The sequence below is a fragment of the Solea solea genome, chromosome 20 (assembly GCF_958295425.1).
Source record: "Solea solea chromosome 20, fSolSol10.1, whole genome shotgun sequence".
NCBI lineage: Eukaryota > Metazoa > Chordata > Actinopteri > Pleuronectiformes > Soleidae > Solea > Solea solea.
This window is the reverse complement of record NC_081153.1, coordinates 20,080,370-20,100,765: the sequence shown is the minus strand read 5'-3', so window position 1 is coordinate 20,100,765 and position 20,396 is coordinate 20,080,370. Positions and strand designations below refer to the sequence as shown.

The 20,396-nt window shown below is 41.4% G+C and overlaps 2 protein-coding genes across 3 annotated transcripts in view; one reads left to right on the top strand and one right to left on the bottom strand.

Moving 5' to 3' along the window:
* The first annotated feature begins 254 nt into the window (after positions 1–254).
* Positions 255–5,218, top strand: smim13 (small integral membrane protein 13). Of its 2 annotated transcripts, none has more exons than XM_058618470.1 (3): positions 255–273; positions 1,134–1,300; positions 4,047–5,218. In XM_058618470.1, the coding sequence occupies exons 2-3, from the start codon at positions 1,225–1,227 to the stop codon at positions 4,235–4,237; spliced, it is 267 nt and encodes an 88-aa protein (XP_058474453.1). In that variant the 5' UTR covers positions 255–273; positions 1,134–1,224; the 3' UTR covers positions 4,238–5,218. The 2 variants fall into 2 exon arrangements, with proteins under 2 accessions (XP_058474453.1, XP_058474452.1); XM_058618469.1 differs by lacking the exon at positions 255–273 and adding an exon at positions 786–1,051.
* Positions 5,219–11,319: 6,101 nt separating this feature from the next.
* The window catches only part of nedd9 (neural precursor cell expressed, developmentally down-regulated 9), a 33,149-nt gene continuing 24,072 nt past the window's right edge, over positions 11,320–20,396 (bottom strand). Inside the window, exons 3-7 of the mRNA XM_058618458.1 lie at positions 18,706–18,804; positions 17,946–18,083; positions 14,415–15,593; positions 13,065–13,154; positions 11,320–12,328 (exon numbers count right to left, since the gene is read on the bottom strand). Coding sequence (XP_058474441.1) covers positions 11,786–12,328; positions 13,065–13,154; positions 14,415–15,593; positions 17,946–18,083; positions 18,706–18,804 — 2,049 coding nt within the window. The 3' untranslated portion in view covers positions 11,320–11,785. The remainder of the gene's footprint in view (positions 12,329–13,064; positions 13,155–14,414; positions 15,594–17,945; positions 18,084–18,705; positions 18,805–20,396) is intronic.

Here is a 20,396-nt window from a genome sequence, read left to right as displayed (position 1 = left end):
CAATCATATATATGTGAATTATTGATCCTAGTCTCATGAGTTGATCAGAGTCATGATTCAAGGTTTAGGTGTGGTCCTCAGAGGATTTTCATATTTCAAAGTGGCACTGGCATTCTTTAATTATGCAATGGCAGTATTAGAGTAAGGAGGAAGGCATGTGTCAAAGTCAAGGCAGGAGTCCCTTGATAACTTTGAACTTCACTGAACTGTCATCATTTTCATTAAAGTAAGAATTATTTGATGCAACGGTTCACGTGATCGGCTTCAAACATGGTAGGTGACTGTTTCTCAAACTGTGGTACGCAAGCTTCCTCTGGTGGTAAATGGAAGAAAATCAGAAATACTGTTCTACTGTATATACCATGGTATGTTATCAGAGTGGAGCTGAGGAATTTTGACCAGAGTGCAGAGAAAATTGAATAAATAGGCAGAAAAAAGAGAAAGATTGAGAAAGTTGCTCGGCCTATTTACACGACTGTATTTTAATGTTATTGATATTTTCTCAGGTGGCACTTGGTATAAAAAGTTTAACTGTACTAAGGGCTCCAGTGTTTGCAGTGCGATAGAATTGTGATAGATATATCGCTAAATGATCCACATCTGCATACCTAAACACAGAGGAAAGTACCACTGAGTCAGTTACTGCACTAGTATATAACAAAACGACACCAAATAATCACGTGAACAAGTGAAAATTCATAGAAACAACAGTCTATGGAGGTTCTCAGTTATCCAGGTCATTGTATCCTCAAGTGAACTACATTACCCACAATGCTGCTGTGACTGACGCAGTCGGCTACGGTTTCATGACGCCAGTGATGTCTTTATGCTGCGTTCATAGCCCTGTTATTGTGCTGCTTTGTGTGACCAGTGAGCGAGCTAACTAACTAACTAAACCAACTAACTAACTAGCACCCGTTGCAGTGATGTAGCTCACAGAGGAAGGACTTGACCCTGCTGCTAACCGTTAGCTCATGTTACGGTCCTCACTGGACTCGAGGACCTGCTCCTGACCCACTTAACGAACCGCGAGCTTAGCCACATGCTAGCAGTGAGTTAGCGATGTGTCGATGTTTTGTTTTTCTTTCCATGTCTTCCAGCCTTTTAGCCTAGTCCGTTTCGTTTTTATTCAGTTCGTGTGCTGCTGTGGAACAGACTGAACTCACCGCCCTCGCCGTCTTTCATGCCGTGGTCGCTGTCCGGAGTGGAACTGCTGCTGTAAAAATGTGGCAAAGTGTCGGACTCACGCTGCTGGTCATTGTGGCCACACTCGTCTGTGCGCTGCTCTTCATGATGTTTGGTGAGTTCAAGGACCAAAAACAAACACGACACATGCCGTAAATAAACAGATGCTAAACAGTAACTCAGATGCTCATGAAACCAAGGGTTGAACTCAGTTTACAGTTGTCAACCTAAAAAGTTTTGAACTATCCTTTAAATGTTGCCTGATTGTCGGATTAATGTATTTAACGTCTACACATTTAAATAAAGTGTATCCATTCACACTCACGAACAATTTCATTATATATACACAACTAGTTAACACAAGCAAGATTATCACTAATAGATAAAAATATCCCTAAGAATGTGTAACTATCCCTTTAATAGACAGCAGGTCTCTCTTTTAATTGTCAACAAGTAGAGTGTTTAGTTACTGTGGCCACTTCATTAGGTACATTTGTCATTAAATAAGATGATGTAATTCTTTTAGTCCCACAATGAATAAATGTGCAATGTAACAGATGTTGAAATAGTGTAAGGTTATAATTAGTAACTGTGCAGTATTAACATATACATATAGAATAAAGTATTGAAATTATAAATATATATATATATATATATATATATATACATATACATATATAATTATTGAAACATTAAATAGATTAAGTAAATAGAGTGATATATACAATGTAGTGATGTTGACTTTGTCAATTTACAGTGCTGTGTGACAGTGGAAAAAGTGCTGTAATATAAAATTCTAATAAGTTTATTATATTAACATCACACAAAGTGAGCTAACAGAAGAAATGGCTTTGTCAAAGGCTTAAACTGGGTCAGAAAGTGCCAGACTGTGCTTCCAAGGTGAGGTGGCTTCATGTCACAGGTCATACACCATGGCAAGAAGACACAAAATAGTTATAAAATAAAATACTACCATCAGCAAGGTCTCTCCCAGGCAAAGATTTCAAAGCAGACTGGGGTTTCAAGATGTTCTGATCAGGCTAATTTGAGGAGGAGAAACTGGAAACAGAGAAAACGACAGCAGTCAGCCAAGAATACTTACTTTGGCAGATGAAAGTCAAAGTGTTGTAACTTGCCTTCAAAATCGGAAGATGTCCAGCAGTGCCATCAGCTCAGAACTCACATAAACCTGTAGGATCCAGGTACACGCTTATCTACTGTCAAGATACATCTGGTCAGAACAGAAGTGGTCTTCATGGAAGAATTGTACCAAAAAGCCGTATCTCCAATGTGGATAGAAGGCTAAGCGACTCATCTATGGCAGAAAATATTTGGCTGTAGCAGAAGGCAGCATGTTCGCCAAAAGGCTGGACAGCAGTTGAATAATTAAATTACAGACTAGAGGCAGTTTTCTGGGTGAAAATGCCTTGTTGATGCCAGAGGAGAATGACCACACTGGTTTGAAATGATAGGAAGGAAGGAATAACTCATAATCACGAGTTACAACCAAGGTCATCTCTGAATGCACAACATGTTGTGCACGTTGAAGCCAATGGACCACCGCAGCAGCAGCAGCAGACCACACAATGTTCTACTCCTGACATTTCATTAGTAAAGTTCCCAATGAGGGCATAATAGTTCATGGAAATGTCTGGTTTACACATTCAAAATAATAATTGGTGTTACAGAAATGGCAGCAAACGGTTAGAAATGTTATAGTACGTACAACTTTGCTATATCTAAGTCCATGCAAAAAACAAACTGCTATAGCAATTAAAAGACATGTAACATTTAACAAAATAGATGAAATATGGCAGTGAGAAATCAATAGTGTGACAGTTAAAAAATGCTTAACTCTCCTTTTCATGTTGCCTCATGACAGGTCAGTGTATTGAGTGTCCACAAGTCTCAGGAAGGAGTTTCTATTTATATCCTTTGCTGAGCAGAAGCCAGATCATTATCAGTTCCTTCACCTCTCTGAGCTCTGGTTCTTCTTTTTACCGTCACTGTCATGGTCGTAAGAACCCCGAGGAAGGAATGAACATCGTTTCTGATCTATACAGGTGTAAAGTGCTCAGCAATAAAAGTAAAGCAAGGGTTGTGACTCTTGTCGAGTTATTTACTATCGTCTTTACTCCTTGTTATACTTCAGATCATGAAGATCTTTATGATTCTGGGTCATGTTTGGAGTTGACTCATGATGTAAAAATACATGATTATAGAGCTTATAGATAAATAGATGGATGAATGGATAGACAGCCTGTATTTAACCTGGGGAAACCTGTCAGGAGCTACAGATACATGTTAGAGATTAATTTATTCTGCATTGCTATAATGACCATACGGTATAATTATTTCTCAATCACTTTTTTGAGGGAGATTATGAATGCAGTTGTGAAAAAGCTCTATTATATATACACACCAGGTTTATTCAAGACACATCAGCAAATTGTCAATGAGTTTAACATCTGCATGCATGTAATGCTCAAGCATAAGAACAACTTTTAGTCACGTCTTTCTAAATGCCCATGATCACAGATTGACAGATGTAAAAAAAAATTTTTTAGTGTTAGTAACTAATGTACTTAATTATGAATTATCTTTAAGATTGTCTGTTTATTCAGTTTCTCTTTGTGCCTATAATAGTTAAAAAGATACATGTAGAAATGCAAAGTTTACATTGATCCACAAAACAATACATGTACAATGACACAATGTTAGCTGTTCCACAAATAAAAATGTGTTAAACTTAAGTTTAGTAGATGAATGCCATTTTCCCCAGTTCTGTATGCTGTTGATGGCAATGTGTTCTTGAGAAGGCCATGCTACAGTACCTAAATTCTATTTTTCTCCCTCTGCAGGTTGGTATGTAGTCTGGCAGCTGTTCTTGTCCAAATTCAAGTTCCTGCGTGAACTCGTCGGGGACGCCAGCACCCCACAGGCTGACAGTCAGCCGTCCGAAACCAAGAGCGAACGTCCCACTAACGCCCCGGCTCGCAGTCGCCCCAGGACTGCACGCCAAAGAGTTGCCTCTCCAGAAAGCACCTCATAGATCACGCAGATGAAAACCTGTCTCACCACGACGGCTCGTCAGCTCTCGACAAAGCTGTACAAGATCATCGGACCCCTGCACTCTACACTACACAAGGACCTTGTGCACACGTAGTATTCAAACCTCTGTCTCCTCACCAGGACACTTTAAACTGACCAGGCAGATCTCCTGGTTATAAAAAGGGAAAAGCCATTCATTAATGTACATTTTGTCCATTTCTTTATGTCCTGTGTTCATATGTTTAATCATGTACAGTCGTTTATACTAAACAGTGAGTCTCGGGCTTCACTCTCCACCTCTGTGGAGTATAAAGCTGCTCCCACGCGCACACAGACGTGTATATTCTCTCACCTTCATGTTGTAATGGCGTATTTTTAGCAGATAACTGTCGACACTGAGCTTGTCTGCATCATTTCAACACGAGCCGCTGAAGACAACTGACAACTCTTACTGTATATAAAAGATGTAACAAAGTGCAATGAAGGAACGTCCACAGTGCTGCATCTGTGAGGTAGAAACTGTTGTGCTTAGTAGAAAATGCCCAAAGACAAATGACAAGGCTTCATTCCAGTCGTGTACAATCTGACCTAATTCTTGCAACTTCTCCTCCGCTCTGTTTTCATAGATTTATTTTTACTTGAAAAGTCGGGAGAATGTTTCTTTTAAACGATAGTCGGTGCTGATGAAGCATAGTTCGCAAAGCGACAGCACAACGCTAACCCACTGCAGAAAATAAAGGTGTGTGTGTTCCCTGTGCCTCCGTCTGTACCAGTGCCTGTCGACATGGCATCCACCGTTACTGTTACCTGGCCTCGTGTTGTATAACCAACAGTAGCTTTGTGCTTAAATCAAAGCTGAACCAGGGCCCAGTCAATATTCCCTCCAGGTACAACTCATGTAACCATTGCACCTTTTTATTAGCAATGACTTGCTTTTCTTCAGAGGAGCTGTAGCTTCAAATAAATAATGCCATGAATATGAGGTCGGTCTCGTTTGCTTCTTACACACAAGAACATTGAAACGTACGTGATTTCACTGGCAACTGTTCTGAATATGTATAAACAGGTCAAACAAAATCTTGGTTCAGTTTCAGAAGCATTTTAAATTTCCCAGATTAAAAAAAAGGAGATGAAATGGTCTTCAACACGAATTAAACTAAATGACAGGGCTGCAAGTAACATTGTTTTAAATATGCAAAATCCCCCATTTGAAAGGACAACGGTTTAGGAAGTTTTCACATCGATCACTAATGTTTATCCTTTATTTAAAGCACTTTGAAGCAGTGCTTTAAACCTTTAAAACACATGCAAACATCACTTTTAGTGCACATACAGCAAACATTGAGATTTAAATGCTCGACTTATAAATGACCAAAAATGCATCATGTAACTAGTTCCAAAGCATTTAAACGGTCGGTAGGTAGGTAAAGTCTAATGATTTAAGTAATGTAACTACACAATTGTTTTTAAGGCAAGTCTTTCAAATGCATCACAGTTTAGTTTAGTAACATGACTTCAAACATTTGCATTTACACCCTTTAAGCACAAGCAACAACCCAAAAAACAGGCAAAAGCTCACCGGCTGCTGCTTCCTTGTTTGAACAAGCGTTATTCTGCACAAAGTAGATTTGGATCCTCGGTTCATGTCACTTCTCAAACTGTTTGCTCTGCAGTGAATCTGCGAGTGTGTGATTAGCAGATCACCCTCAGCTGGTGCACTCAGGCTGGAAGGGGTGTGGCCCCTTTATAAATCATTCACCCAGAAAATAGTGAATAATGTCGACTGATGTTGATCCTGAACCAAAGATATTGAGTTTACTGTCATAGTGAAGCAAAAAGACTGAGCTTCAATCAGAGGATTTTTGGACAAATAAACTCAAAATGATTATGGCAACAATTGTAATGGTTGATTAGTAATTGATAAACAGTTGCAGCCCTGTAAACTAGAGTAAAACAGGTTGGTTTAAAGTCACTGTACCTCACGTGGCTCTGTCCTGAGACTGAACACAAGGTGGCAGTATCGCACTGTTATATAAGAAACGACTCAACAAGGTGAAAACACTCACACAGAAGGTATTATAAAGTATTGAGTACAGATTTGAGGTACTTTTATTGTGGTACTAATGAAAAAAGGGAAAATTACTTTTTACCCCACTACATTCATCTAACCGTTCCAGTTACTGTGAATATTACATATCATACACAACTTTTCTGGAAGATAGACTCAAGTGTTTGTAACTATTATAATACTAATATGTTTTTTTTACTCTTATCGTATTAAAAACAACTAATATGTTGTTTTTTGTTATAAAAACAACATATTTCATCACTACTAAAGTTGCACCGATGTGTGAAAGTTGTTTTAAGTTGAGGGCTTGTTGAGTGGAGTGGAGACAAAGTATGTTGGTCTTAGTTAATGAGAATCAGATCTGCTGAGCCAAACAAAGTTTTCTTTTTCTTTTTTTCCCCGGCTCCTGTGGTTTGATTAAAGTCAAGTTAATGGGGTTAGGACAGCTGTTTTGATTTTAAGTCCAATTCAGAGACAAAAACAGATGCCTAAGTAAAAATACACGAACAATAAAAAAAAATCAAACACAAAAATAAACCCCGACTCCAGTGAAGTCTCTGCAGTCCAATTTCAGTGAATTAATCATCTGGATAAATATATCCTGTCCTTGGTATAAAGCTCTGAAAGACAATTGTGTTTTCTGACAACTCTTATATTCTTTAACTACCAAGTTGTATTTGTGGGGTAAATAAGAGGTTAAATATTCAACTTACTTTTTTTTTTTTTTTTTTAAATGAATTGAATTTCAATAATCTTGTGGTTTTCAGACCATTTCCTGTGTCACTCTGTGTCGCTCTGTTGATACAAACTTCCCACTTTCTCACTTTATTGTGTCATAAAGTTATCATTTTGATGCCCATTGTGTTTGTCCCCATCTCCTTTGAGTTGTAGTTGAAGTCTCTCTTGTCTTTTTGCTTCTCCCTGGAGCCATATTTTGCAGAATTTCAAAATAAAAGCTTTTGTTTTGATGTGGAACGACATATAGCTCACAATAAAAAAAAACATATTTATGATGCAATGATTCAGGAATATACTAATGACGCTTTTCCATTATACAGTTCTAGGATGACTCAGCTGTGATGGGCCACATTAAATAGACTGGGGGGCCACATGTGGACTGCGAGCCGCTAGTTTGACACTTCAGGCGTAGACCATATACTGTCTACACAAATTGCAGCTACTGGTTTGGAATTTGAAAATGAATATGCATGCATGGAACACTAGAACATGGAAACCCAGGCCTAACAAGACCTAGACCAGAATGTACCCCAGACCAGGACTTTAGGAGACTGTGGCCGACTATACAGCTAATATACCCGGTTTAAGTCTCATTACAAGTCTTTTCTTGATAAGATCTGTTTTTTTGCACACACACCTCTGCATTTAACCCATCATTTTTATACACCAGTGCATTCAAAGCAGGGCGCAGGAGCAGTGGGCAGCACTGGGGTTGTGTTAGGTATGTTGCTCAGGGACCTGTCCCAGTATTTGAGAATTTGAGCCCAATTCCCTTCCACTTGGCCATGGGCTGCCAACATAATATACAGTTTGGCTCAGCCTGTGCCATCCAGTCTACAAATCCTGCAGTGGAAACACAAACCAGACCAGGCTTTACCATTCCAAACTCTCCCATGACAAGCTGAACCGCACTGTTCCACCTGGTGGAAACAGTGCTTTGGCTTGATCTTGACTACAGTGCTAATGTTCCATTTATTTTCCGCCACGTTCTCTCGTGTGGACGGCCTAACTGCTTTAGCAAGAGCGTCGTCAAACGTAATTAAATGTAAATAAGAAATAGTTCCATGTTATTTCAAGTGTAATTGATACATTTCACTGTGGTTTGACTCAGATGCTGAGAATCCACCCGCGTCCATAAAACAGTGGACACAGATGCAGAAAAATCTGAGAATCCACTCTCACTCAGAATTGTAGTTTCACTGGCTTTAATGATGCCACCTCTCCCTCAGCTCTGGCCGCATGTCGGCCTGCAGCTGGGGCCTTTTTGAGAGGAGGAGGCCCCGCAGAGCAATGAAGCTGTAATTTCAGAGCCTGCAAATACTTTACAGGAAATGATTGTGGTAAGCCAAGGAAATGACATAGACTCTCCACTGCTCCTCTCTATATATATGCAGCGAGAGCAGAGCTGTGCTTGTTGCTCCCTGCACTGTAGGTCTTACACATCATCTCTGTGATGACCTTTAATCGTGTTTGCTCAGGCAGCGGAGACTCGAGCGGCTGACTTTTTGATTACAGGTGCCTCTTGCGTATCGCCGCAAATTTCCATCTCGGCAGTCCAATACCTGCTAGGCACGATGTCATCGCGGAGTGAGAGGACAATCCGCCGCTGCAGGGGACTGAACAGACTGCAGCTTCAGCTCTATCTCGTCCCCGCAGTCGATAATGACACGAATTAAACCAGACTGTGAACTGTGGAAGGAATACTTGAGTAAAAGTACAAGGATCTCACCAGAAAATAACGAGCCAATTCTTTCCAAAATGGGTTCATTGCTCAGATAGAGTGACCTCTCCTAGCCAAGTGCAAGCCGGCAGTCAAATTAGGCAGGCAGGCGAGTTGGTGAACAGGAGGCTGTTACTTACATGCACACACACACACCTCACTGAGCAGTGTTGGAGAAACTACTTTACTTAGAAAAGACCTTTATCTAAAGTATCACACACTAAGACCGAATATTATTTCCAAATAGAGATTCATGAATGTGTGTGTTGTGTTACTGAGGAGAGACTGCTGGGAAATTTGGCACAGGGTGGGTGTGCTTGTGTGACTATTGCAGGGGGCGATTATGTGGGATGGGGAACGCTCAAAGATTTTTATTGAGGTACATGAGCAGTTTTTGGCTCGAGTCGGTTTCTTTTTGTGCACACAACTTCTCCACTCACAAGGAACATTGGACCGAGAACCAGTCAGGTGATTCATTCAGGCAATGAAGCCGCTGCTACGTCGGAACATGTCATGTGTCACATGATTTTCATATGATATTGCACTTAAGTATCATAAGTCATTTTCTAATATAAAATGTATTAAAACAGGAGTTAGAAGTGAGCGACGGTAATGAATGTAATATAAATTGACTAATAGTCAAAATTCCTCAGCTCCTCTCTCATCACATACCCTGGTTTTATCTTGATCTATGGTGGTACCACAGTTTGAGAACCATGGATCTAGAGGCTATCTCTGCATCAGTGATGGACTGATGACTAAATCCCAGCAGCAGCTATCAGCTCGACTCAGCTGGAAATAAAGGCATCACGACTTTTCTCTCTGTGTTACCCAGTTTGTGAATCAGCCCTGAAAACTTTTCCTTCGCCGGCACTGTTACTGCTCTGTGCCTTTGTTGGGCAGATTAACGGAGGCAGAGCTTTAAGGTGGATGTGACACCTCCTGATTTAGCGTGTCTGTCTGCAGAATGGGAACTCTTTGTAAAAAGTCTCTCCATCGCAAATTCCTTTCTTTCTCTTATCTCCCCGGAGAGCGGTGAGAGGAATGCGGTGAATAATGAAAACACTTCGATTGCTTGTAAGTGCCAGCCTGTGTGAGCCTGCAGGATTTTTAATGAGATTTTGTGATTGTGTGCTGGGCGGGCGGGAGGCGGGTGGAAGCTCTCACAGTGGTCATGGGCATCTCCTCTCAACATGGTCTCATTTATTCATCTATAGAGGGGAGGTTTTTCACCAGCAGAGGCCCTATCTACTCAGACTACAATGAAAAACAAGACGAATGCACATGGGGGTGAAAATGAGGAAACAAGAGCAGGAAAAAAATAAAAGTTCTTTGTTTTCAGAGTTGCCAAAGATTCACGGTCATTCAGTGCATCTTATCAATTCACTCTGGAGCAGAGAAAATGTGCTGCGGCTGATAGGGTCGCTCTGAATGAAATCACATTTCTCATGGTCTGGAGAACGCGTATAGCAGCCTCTCATCCTTTACTTTACTTGCCCCTCATTGTTCTCTATGTGTCATAGCTAATGTGCTGCAACATAGTGAAGGATTGTTTGGCACAGCCACTTCACTCCAGCAGCTCTACCCCTTCAAATTCTTTCACTGAGCCCTTGTTAAGATCAGACGGCGCAAAGAACTCTGATCACATCTGACTAGAAATGCAAAAAAAAATACCTATAGGGATTTAGACAATACTGGTAATCCTCTAATTATTATTTTGATTACTATTATCATCTGGCATCCACTCTCTTTTATCTCATGAATGTAATACAGAGGCATTTTTCTTGATTAGGGGATTTTGCAATTCAGTGGGCAAAATGGTTGCCTCAGGCTGAGAGGAAGACAATATGAGTCCACAGCAAAGACAGCGATGAATGTTGAGCCCCGAAATTGTAAAAATCAACTTCACGCTGGAGACTGCAATGACACCATGATTGAAAACCGCTATCATGAGGCCTGGTGTCATTAGGGTGGTTCTGCAATAAGTCTGCACGGCTTATTGTGGATTTAAAGTGATAGTTCACTTGCATAAGGTCCTTACTTCCACTTGACTGTGCTCCCTGTGCTTGAGACACATGCTCAGTGAAAACATGGCTGACAAAAACGACACAGATTAAATTCTACATCAGGAACGCCTATGATATCTTAAGAATATGCTCACCGCTTGTTCTCGTCTTCTCTGAAGTTTGAAGTCCAGAGAGAACATCTGGGATTTTAGCAGTAGACCAGCACCTCTCGTATCCCTGTGAGCTAAAAACACGGATTTTCTCTATGGACTTTGGTACAAGAGCGTGAGCTTTAAAATGTAAAGGTATTTGTAGGACCCAAGTGAGTTGGGTGGTTTCCTTTCTAATGCGCTCATTAAAGATTCTCATCTCACTCACTCTGCAGAGGTTTTATGTGAATGTTTTAAAAGCAGTGGGGAAAACACCTAATTGCACAGTGCTGTTATTTTCCTTTTGACCTCAAAAGTCAACAAACCGCTCGGCATTTTTGCTTTTACTGCAACAAATCACTCGACAAACACAGCAACGCAAATAAGAAGACAGTCACACGGTTAAGAACAATCTTTTACTCTGTGGACACGTCCACACACACACACACACACACACACATCGCACACATCGACATGAACTTGACTTACAATATTTACGCTCACACCCGGCAATAACACACGTCGACGTCGGCGTCTCTTTACGGGTTAAAATGAAAACGACTGGACATCTCATAAGGTGCTTCATAATATGCAACGGGAATGTCATGAAAAATGTCCACATGTCCTACAGAAACACCAATACTGCATCTACACATATGCATAATATAAAACAATCTACACAAAAAAATAAAGCAAATATTTACAGAACAACCTATTTACAACATCCACAAAAAGACCGAAAAGGATAAAGCATGTATACAGTATAAGTTTATATATATATACTGTAGATGCAGGCTGTAAATATATATCATTATTTGTGTTAGATGAATGTACACATGGAGTCTGTGGTGAAATGTGTGTTTGAAAATCACGAATTAGCCATTTGCAGCAGCTGCTCTTTGAACTGCTGCGAGTGGTGTGAGAGGTCGGTGACCCTGTCCACCATCTCCTGGATGGCGGCCGTGTTGGGGTAGTTCAGGGCGGCCGTTTTGGTCGCAGTCACCACCGTCTTTAGCAGGTCGCACAGCACGTTGCTGGAGTTCATCACGCGGTTCGCCACGTCGGGCGCCGACGCCTGCCTGGACAGGGTGTCTCCGATGAAGACCAGCTTGTGTGCGCTGAGGATGACGAACTTGCTGTGCGCCACAAAGATGCGCGGCGGCTGCCCGGCGCTGACGCACGCGAAGAAGGCGTCGACGGCGCTGAGGAGCGTGACGAAGTGCTGCTCGCACTGCTCCGAGTAGAAGCCCAGCAGCTGGCGGTCCCGGGCGCACACCTGAGCGGAGGGAGGCGGGGGGGAGGAGGAGGAGGAGTCCGGGGTCGCTGCCGGGTGTTGCTGAGGCGCCCACTGTGTGATGTCGTTCTCCACGGGTTTGATCACTTCCTGCTCCAGCTTCTTGAACTGATTGATCTGCGAAGGGTTAAAGGATCGAGATTATTTGACGTCACGCTTATTAGCATGTGCCGTATCGCTTTCAGTGACATATGAGGTCATGCTCTTTGCTGGAAGACAAAATCAGGACATGCCAAATATTTCCTGGCACCATTTTCTTAAATATGAAGCATTTCTGCTTGTTTTTAGCACTTATTTTTCCATTTTGTCCTAAAGACTCTGGTTCAATTCAATCTCTTCTGCAGCGAACACCACTCCGTGCCTGCTTTTGATTAGGCCAACAATCCAAATGAAGAACAATTTCCTTATTTATTCATTTTAATCCACAAAATTCTTCTTTAACAATCTGCTTCAGCCCAACATCTGTCATCAGATTTTGATTTAAACGTGGCTTAATCCTAAATTGGTAGCATATTAAGAATAGCTCGGAGAAATCTCCCTCCAGAATGATCCAAAGAAGACTTTGGCAGAGTTTTGTGTGTTCATGTAGCACTGCAGTGCTCATAGTAAGAAGCTGATTGAGAACATATGCTTTCAGGGGTTTTAAATATCTGAGATTATTCTAAGTATATATCTATGAGGTAATGTGGTTAGAAAAATGTTTGACTTGCACTGATCGGGTTTGTGTCTCGCTAAGTCTTTGCTCCCATGAGACGCAAAGGTTCAGCAGCTCTTTGTCACAGATTACATGGTAAATGAATATCTTCACATTCACACAGAAGCTACGTTCAATAAAAGAAACAGAAAGCCTCACTTGTTCTTGGCCCAGCTGGACTTGACTCTGCTTGATAATGTTTTCTTTCTCCAACAGCTCCTTCTGCTGTCGTTCAAAGTCCTCTTTACCCTGTGGAGGAAGGCCAAGAAGTGAGAGAAGGCACGTGAGGTGATCAACCCGCGCTACGTGATTCACACAACAGAGGGAATGAAACTCACTAAACGATAAGTAGGTAATGAGCTGTGAAATCCCAATAAACTGTTACTGGACTGTGAGAATCATTAACTCTTTTTACAACACACTTAGGACAAAGACCATCAGTTTATAAAATATTGTAAACGTGATGATCACAAAAGGATGGTGATTTATTGGAGCTCCCATGAGTATGATTTGAAAGAGTCTGGGTTTGGGGACTCGCTGCGACTCGCTGTCGATGAATCGATTATTAATCGATTACTAAATGAATCGACAACTATTTTGATAATCGATTGATCGGTTTGAAGCTTTTTTCATGATTAAAACAAGATCTCCGATTGTTAAGCTTCTTAAATGTGAATATTTTCTTCATTTCTTTGCACTGGATAACAAATAAATCATTAAAAGTGAATCATTTTGGTTTGTGGACAAAACCAGACATTTGAGAACATCATAATTTTCAAGTTTGACGAACACCGATCAACTTTTATTTAAGGTTTTCTGATATTTTACAGACCAAACGATTCATCGAGAAAATAATCGACAGATTAATCGATTATGAAAATAATCGTTAGTTGCAGCTCTATGTGACTGTGAGTCCGATGCTTGTTCTGTGTTGTGTAAAACCCAGGTTTAGAACTCTCTATGGACACAAAATGCGTGAAGTATGGAGAGGCCTAATGTCACCTATTTGCAATTTTTGGCACGAATTCCAGAAGTCGATATATTTTGGCTGAAAGACAAGACCCGGAAAAGTGGGTATTTCTTTTCACCACCAACATGGCTGAAGAAACGCGGATCACTGTGGGCTTTCATCTAACTTTTAGTGTTATACAGCTCCGGGTGTGAACACAGACAGATGATAACTGGAGTCTGGAAGACTGCCAGATACAGACGCAATGAGTCACTCGCACTACCCAGCTAAACGTGCGTCTACTCACGTCGGTGCATTGACTTTGTATGTAAATGTGCCGCACAAAAAATTGGCACTGCGTCAGATGTGACTGCAGCATTAGGAGTACAGTATATGGGCTAAAATCTTAATTATTTTAAGTCTACCAAGAAACAAGTTTAGTTTCAAAGTGATTATACACTTAGTAGTAAATAAACCCAGCTAACTGTTACACGCCATTAAAATGTGTAAAATTCATAATAACTCTACACACAGGGTCACAAAAGCTGTGTCTTGTCTACCTGCAGATGTACGTAGTCGTAGTCCTCCATCCAGCTCTTCACACACTTCTCGCTGTGGTTCATGTTGTCTTTGTCTTGGCTGGATGGAACAGGGAAGGGCTTGGTCTGCTCCCGGTAGTTGTCGTTATCTGAGGAGGGGGACGTGAGAGGGTGGATCATGTTCTCATCAGGTGTGCTCCCGTTAGAGAAGGACCCGTCCATGTGCGTCGGCCTGAACAGCAGCTCAGCGTTGCTGCCTATCGTGGAGACCAGCTGCTTGGTGTCATCGGGGACGGTTCTTGAGACCATGACGAAGCGGTCCAGGTCGTCACTCTTGTTGTGGTGCTTTCCAGAGGAGGCCAGTGTGTTCAGAGCCCAGCTGCAGTTCTCCAGAACTTGATAGATCTGCAGCAGGATCTGCTGTGAGTCCTCCAGGCGTCCCAGCTGCCGCCTGAGCTTACTGTGCAGACTGGAGTCTGACAGTGACGTAGCGTTTGCCGCAGCCCCTCGACCAAACACAACAAAGTCCCCCAGAGCAGCCCGGACCCTGTCGAGCACTGAGCGGACGTCATTAGCATGGCGCTCCATGAAGGGAAATGTCCTCCAGTGAGGGGAAGCTGCCATTGAATGCAAAGCCCAGACTGAAGCCTCCACTGCCTGCTGAAGGCGGTATAATCTCTGGACAGCAGCATCCACATCCAGAGCCAGGCGGCTCTCAGAGCTGGAGCCTGTGGAGGACGAGGACGTGGACATGCTGCTGCGTGTGCTGCCAGTGCTGGAGAACGACAGGCGGTTCACGCCGTCCGTCACGTCTCCCACAGCTCGGGCATCCTGAGGGGGGATGTCGTAGATGCCTTTGCTTCCGTCTCTGTCGGCGGGCGAGGTTTTGGGTTGATGGGAGGGCGGTTTACATCGGGGGATGTCATATATGTCTGTCTGAGATGCTGCCCCCGAATGAAGGGCCGGTGGAGGCACGTCATAAATGCCTTCATTGCTGTTGGTATTTGTTTGTTGGTGATGGGCAGCAGGCTCGACACTGGGGGGGAAATCATAAGGCGACTGGGGGCTCTTTGTTGGCTTGGTGAGGGCAGGTGGCGGAACATCGTAGATGCCCTCCTGCTTGTGTTTGAGAGGCTGTGGGAAGTCGTAGTTTCCCTCCTGGAGAGCAGGGTTGGTCCTGCAGGGAGGCACCGAGTAAACCTGTGGAAGAGGACAATAACATGTTCTTTATTTCCAGAGCAAAGTCACAACAATGCAATCAGTGTGCACCTATAGTATCCAGTCTCCATGGAGGTAAAGGACACCAAAAAGGCTGAACAATGCAGATTCTCATTCATTCAGTTAATAGTTCTGCAAATGTCACTGATTCACTGACATTTGGAATAGAAAAGTACAAAAAACTTAATTTGTGTGTATCTTATATCACACTCACTGTTCATAATTGAGCTTTGTGACGGCACTATCTTTCTTGGTATCAGGAACACAACAACAATGATAAGTAGGTAATGAGCCATGAAATCCCAGTACAATGTTAATGGACTGTGAAAGTCCTTGACACTAACAATAACTACAAACTTAGGACAAACACCATCAGTTTAGAAAATATTCTGAACATGCTGATCACAAAAACGTCGGGTTTTATTGAAGCTCCCATGAGTATGATTTAAAAGATTCTGGGTTTGGGGAATGGTATGCAACTCTTCGGGGACACAAAATGTGAAAAGTGTGGACAGGCCTGAGGAATATGGGCTAAAACCAAATATATGAGCGTCCTTTTCCAAGTGCTTTAGGAAACTACGGTGGCCTTTACTGACCAAAAATGGATGTCAACACCAATTTAAAAGTCTCTCATTCGTCTTTGTTTGCATAGTAAACTTGTGCTTCAAAATGCAAAACACATAATGTCTATTTGAGCTGTTGTAGAAACGTTACGACACAAAATGGCTGCCTAAAGCCGGGTTGCACTGATAAACACGAGATGCATGAGAGCTAGCTAGTTAGCTTTACCATCAAATTGAACCCCTGATACAAATATTAGCGTCAAACAATAACCTTACACCTAACATGTACGCGACACGTAAATGTTTGAAGGTGGGCAGATCTGACGCTTGGTGCTAAGTAGCTATCGGAGGTTAGCAGAGCAGTCTGCCATGGCTAACTAGATAGCAACTGTAACGAGGAGAACAATCTTGTCCCAAAGCTCAGTTCAAGATGAAGTGATTAGCTAACAACCAAGCGAAAACTTGACTCATTAAACGTTTCTCAACTTCTACCACACGCTACACAAAGCAACCGAACTACAATACAGTTGGGCTACACCTGACGCTATCATATCACAGCAGGATGTTGATTCAAATCCCTGTTGCCAAAATGCAAAATACAGTAGAGCACCAAAGAACAACCTCACTGTTTCTGTTACAAAGGGAAACCAGGTTACACAATTAATCATGGGACACGTGGACATGCACTGTAGTCAACCCGGTTATTGGAAGCCTGTGCATAAAATTGTCAGATCTCTACTTGACCCCGACTTTATTTTGGAAACCTGGTTTTTGGTTTCAGTTTTCTTCTGACTTTGGATTGAATAATCTGACACGAGAACACGTTGCTACATGTAATATTATCCTTTCCTCCGGTCTCATTTCTGCTACTTTGACTCTCTGCAGGCTATTATCGGGCACATATGTGCACTTGTAGAAAATTGATGAGAAATCTGATCATCTCCTGTTAATGCCAAGAAATCTGCATTACCACGAGAGAACGAGCCGAGGACACCAGCCGAGGACACCGGCTGACCTCGATTATAAAAGCCGGTTTATACAAGACAATATAGGAATCGGCTTAGTGAGAGCAGACAACATGAAAGCATTTTGTGCTGCAGTTAGAGGCTGGGGAAGTGAGACGACTTCTGGCTCTTCTCAATTTGAAACCTCAAACTATCAGCATTTGATTCCTTCCTCTAAAGCAGCATCAGGCGGAGCAGAGTGTGTTTTTGATGTACATGACACAAAGCATGACGGGAACACAGTAAGGTAAATAAAATGGTGGCTGGTAAGTGATTTCCATCAGTGTTGAAGTGCACTCTTTACAGCTTGACAGGCCTGCCCAAAACTGTAATTAAGAGCGACGCAAATAACAGGTCCCAGCATATTTCACGTTATTATAAACAAACTGATGGGGCTCTGCCTGGTCGGGTCTGGAAGTCTGGTGAAATCTTAGAGGGCCTGGAAAGAGAAGAGTTATGTCCTTGACTTTTTATCCTTTCTTGGAGACTTCAGACAGAACCATTCTCAAGGAATCTTGGTTAAACTCTCCTGGCAGGCAAAGCTTTCATTAAGTGCAGCCACAAGAATGTCATAAATATGACATTGGCTGTATTATTCATTCATTGCAGACAATTAAGAGAAATACTAGGAACTGTATCAATAAACATAAAATAACATTTTCCGGACGTAAGCGTCCATCGCTTCCTCAATTCATCTTAATTTTTTGACAAAAACAAATGGCGTGCTTTCAATGTGGTGAAAGATCACTGGTGAAATGTTCACTTACTCCTTGTGAAGACGAAGGTATGTCGTAAATGCCTTGTGTCCTGGGGTCCATTTGAGAGGGGGGGACATCATAGACGCCCTGGTTCCTGGCAGTGTTGTGCTGACCTCCGAACATCTGACCAGGTGGAATATCATACACCTGAAGGGGAGGTAAAGTTAAACAAGTGAGGTGAAAGAAGCTTAACCGTTTTTTAAAAACTACTACAAATTTCAGTTAATTTTATGAGATTATGGTGAATTGTTGCATTTATTGAAAAAAATCTGTAGACAATAACTCCCCTCAAAGAAAAAAGTATATTTTAGGATAGAAGCAGTTGTTTAAATGCTTTTATTTTCTTTCCCAACTCTGACAAAACCTAGTGCAGAATGACTTTAATCAATCAACCAATCTGATACGTAACAGAAGGAATATGTCATTTAATTGAATGGAAAATGCATTCAAATGTTTAAACACACATCACCATAGAAGACAATGGTGTTAATGTGAAGTATGTGATATTTGTAGTACAAAGACAGGAACATACCAGTATGAGCCATTAAACCTTATACTATAGAATGTTTTTTTTAACATTTCATGCAAACATGACGTGGACATTTTACCTCCAACTCCAGATTTTTCAGCAAAAATCTAATTCCAATCGCTTTTGAAATGACATAATAACCCTCATGGATGATTATTTACATGATTAGATTCAACTGTCCTGTAGACAGACTAGGTCCTGCTGTTGTGCTGTACATGCTGTGGAACATGGGACACCTACCCCCTGTGGTCTACTGGGTGGGACATCATAGAGGTCCTGTTGGTTGTGTTGGCCCGCGCTGTAAGTGTAGGACTGTCCCACTCTGGTCGGGGTCACCACCTGTCCAATCACAGCAGGGGGGACAGACAAACAATGAGTGCTTCTGCTTGAATAAGGACATCAGTGCTCAGTCAGTCACAAAAGCTGAGTCAGTCACAAATGACAAACACACTCCTGCCGACTGCTGTCCCTGTGTCCTTGCGCTCTGCTGTTTTGCTCGTTTGTAATCCCAGACTTCAAATGGCACAGAGACAGATTGTGATAACAGAGGCAAGATATATGTTCTGCGACAGACGTAGCCTCCCTGTTTCAGGATATTGTGAAGAACTCAGGAAATAAAGCGATAAACAGCTTAACCTGAAGATACAGAGAGATAAAAAACTTCACAGAGCATCCTGGTGGTCCAGCAACGTATCTGTAATCCGTAATGACCCAGGCTTCCTGTCAGATTTATTAATCAATGTCTTGTAAAAAAGTGGTGGATAACACAAGATTATTCTTCTTTTTACTCCTTTTTTATTCATGTTTTGGGATTTTCTTTTGTGTGTGTATTTGCTTGGTTTGAGGAATGAAATAAAGATAAAATAAAATTGAGACAAAAACACTGAAAACAGACAACAATTAACTTTTTACATGATTAATAAATGTGAATATTATATTTGAATCACTTTATTACTACTACAATATATAACACCTCATCAATCTGACCAAAACCCTATAATATTCAGTTTAAAATGAATTATATCTTATCTTATAATTTTATAAAACTGGTAAAATGGGGGTCAAATGTGGACTAGAGTAAAATTATTTTCTGTTTCAGTAATTGCTATTTTGGTAACTTTAGCTATATTTAGCCCACATTAGTTAGCAAGACCACAACAGTGGTGTTTTATTTAATCTTATTCATTTTAGTTTCATTTGGTTGATCTACTTAGTGCTCTAATTGTGGTCTCAATTCACCAATTCTCAATTCTCAATTCTGTTAGGGACATTTTTACATCTATGTACAAACTGTGGTGTTTTTCCTTTTTCTCAAAGCTTCAATTTGCAACACAGGATGCAAAATAAAGCTGTGAATACAGAGCAAAAAAAAGAAGAAAAAAGACTGAGTTGTGATGGGCTGCTATTTCAGCAAAGTGCTCTACTGGGCAAAAAACAGATGAAGACTGCAGCTCAAGCAATAAAAAAGAAATAAAACATGAAACGTAATGTGGGTGAGCAGTAAAATAAGGTAAAGTAAAAGTTGAGCAGCACTTTCTGAGAACTTTAAAGCCATGCTATTTCACTAGTGCTGACTTCATCAGAAAATATGTTTTTATGATTAAAAGGGTGTTTGAGAAGGCGTTTCATCACAGTATTGGCTGAATTGAGAGATTTTAAATCACATACTCTGGTGAAGTAATCATTGAGTCATTGGTGCACCACTATTAAAACCCTGGCATTCTGCAGTGTTAGGATTTAACACACCTCGACAATATTTTACACCGTGGTACGGACAGGGCTTAGAATAATGGTGTGATAACTGCTTGGGGTGGGGGAGCCTCAGACACATACAACCAGTCTAATCTATAGAATGTTTGTGACATTTTAGCCCCTACTCATTTCTTTTTTATCACATTTTCCCTCGTTCTTGTCCTGTCAGTGCTAATCAA

Excerpts from the sequence above, each read along its gene's own strand:
- smim13 (XM_058618470.1), top strand. The coding sequence starts at position 1,225 with ATGTGGCAAAGTGTCGGACTCACGCTGCTGGTCATTGTGGCCACACTC. Across the intron at positions 1,301-4,046 it reads GCTGCTCTTCATGATGTTTG|GTTGGTATGTAGTCTGGCAG; the intron begins GTGAGTTCAAGG and ends CTCCCTCTGCAG.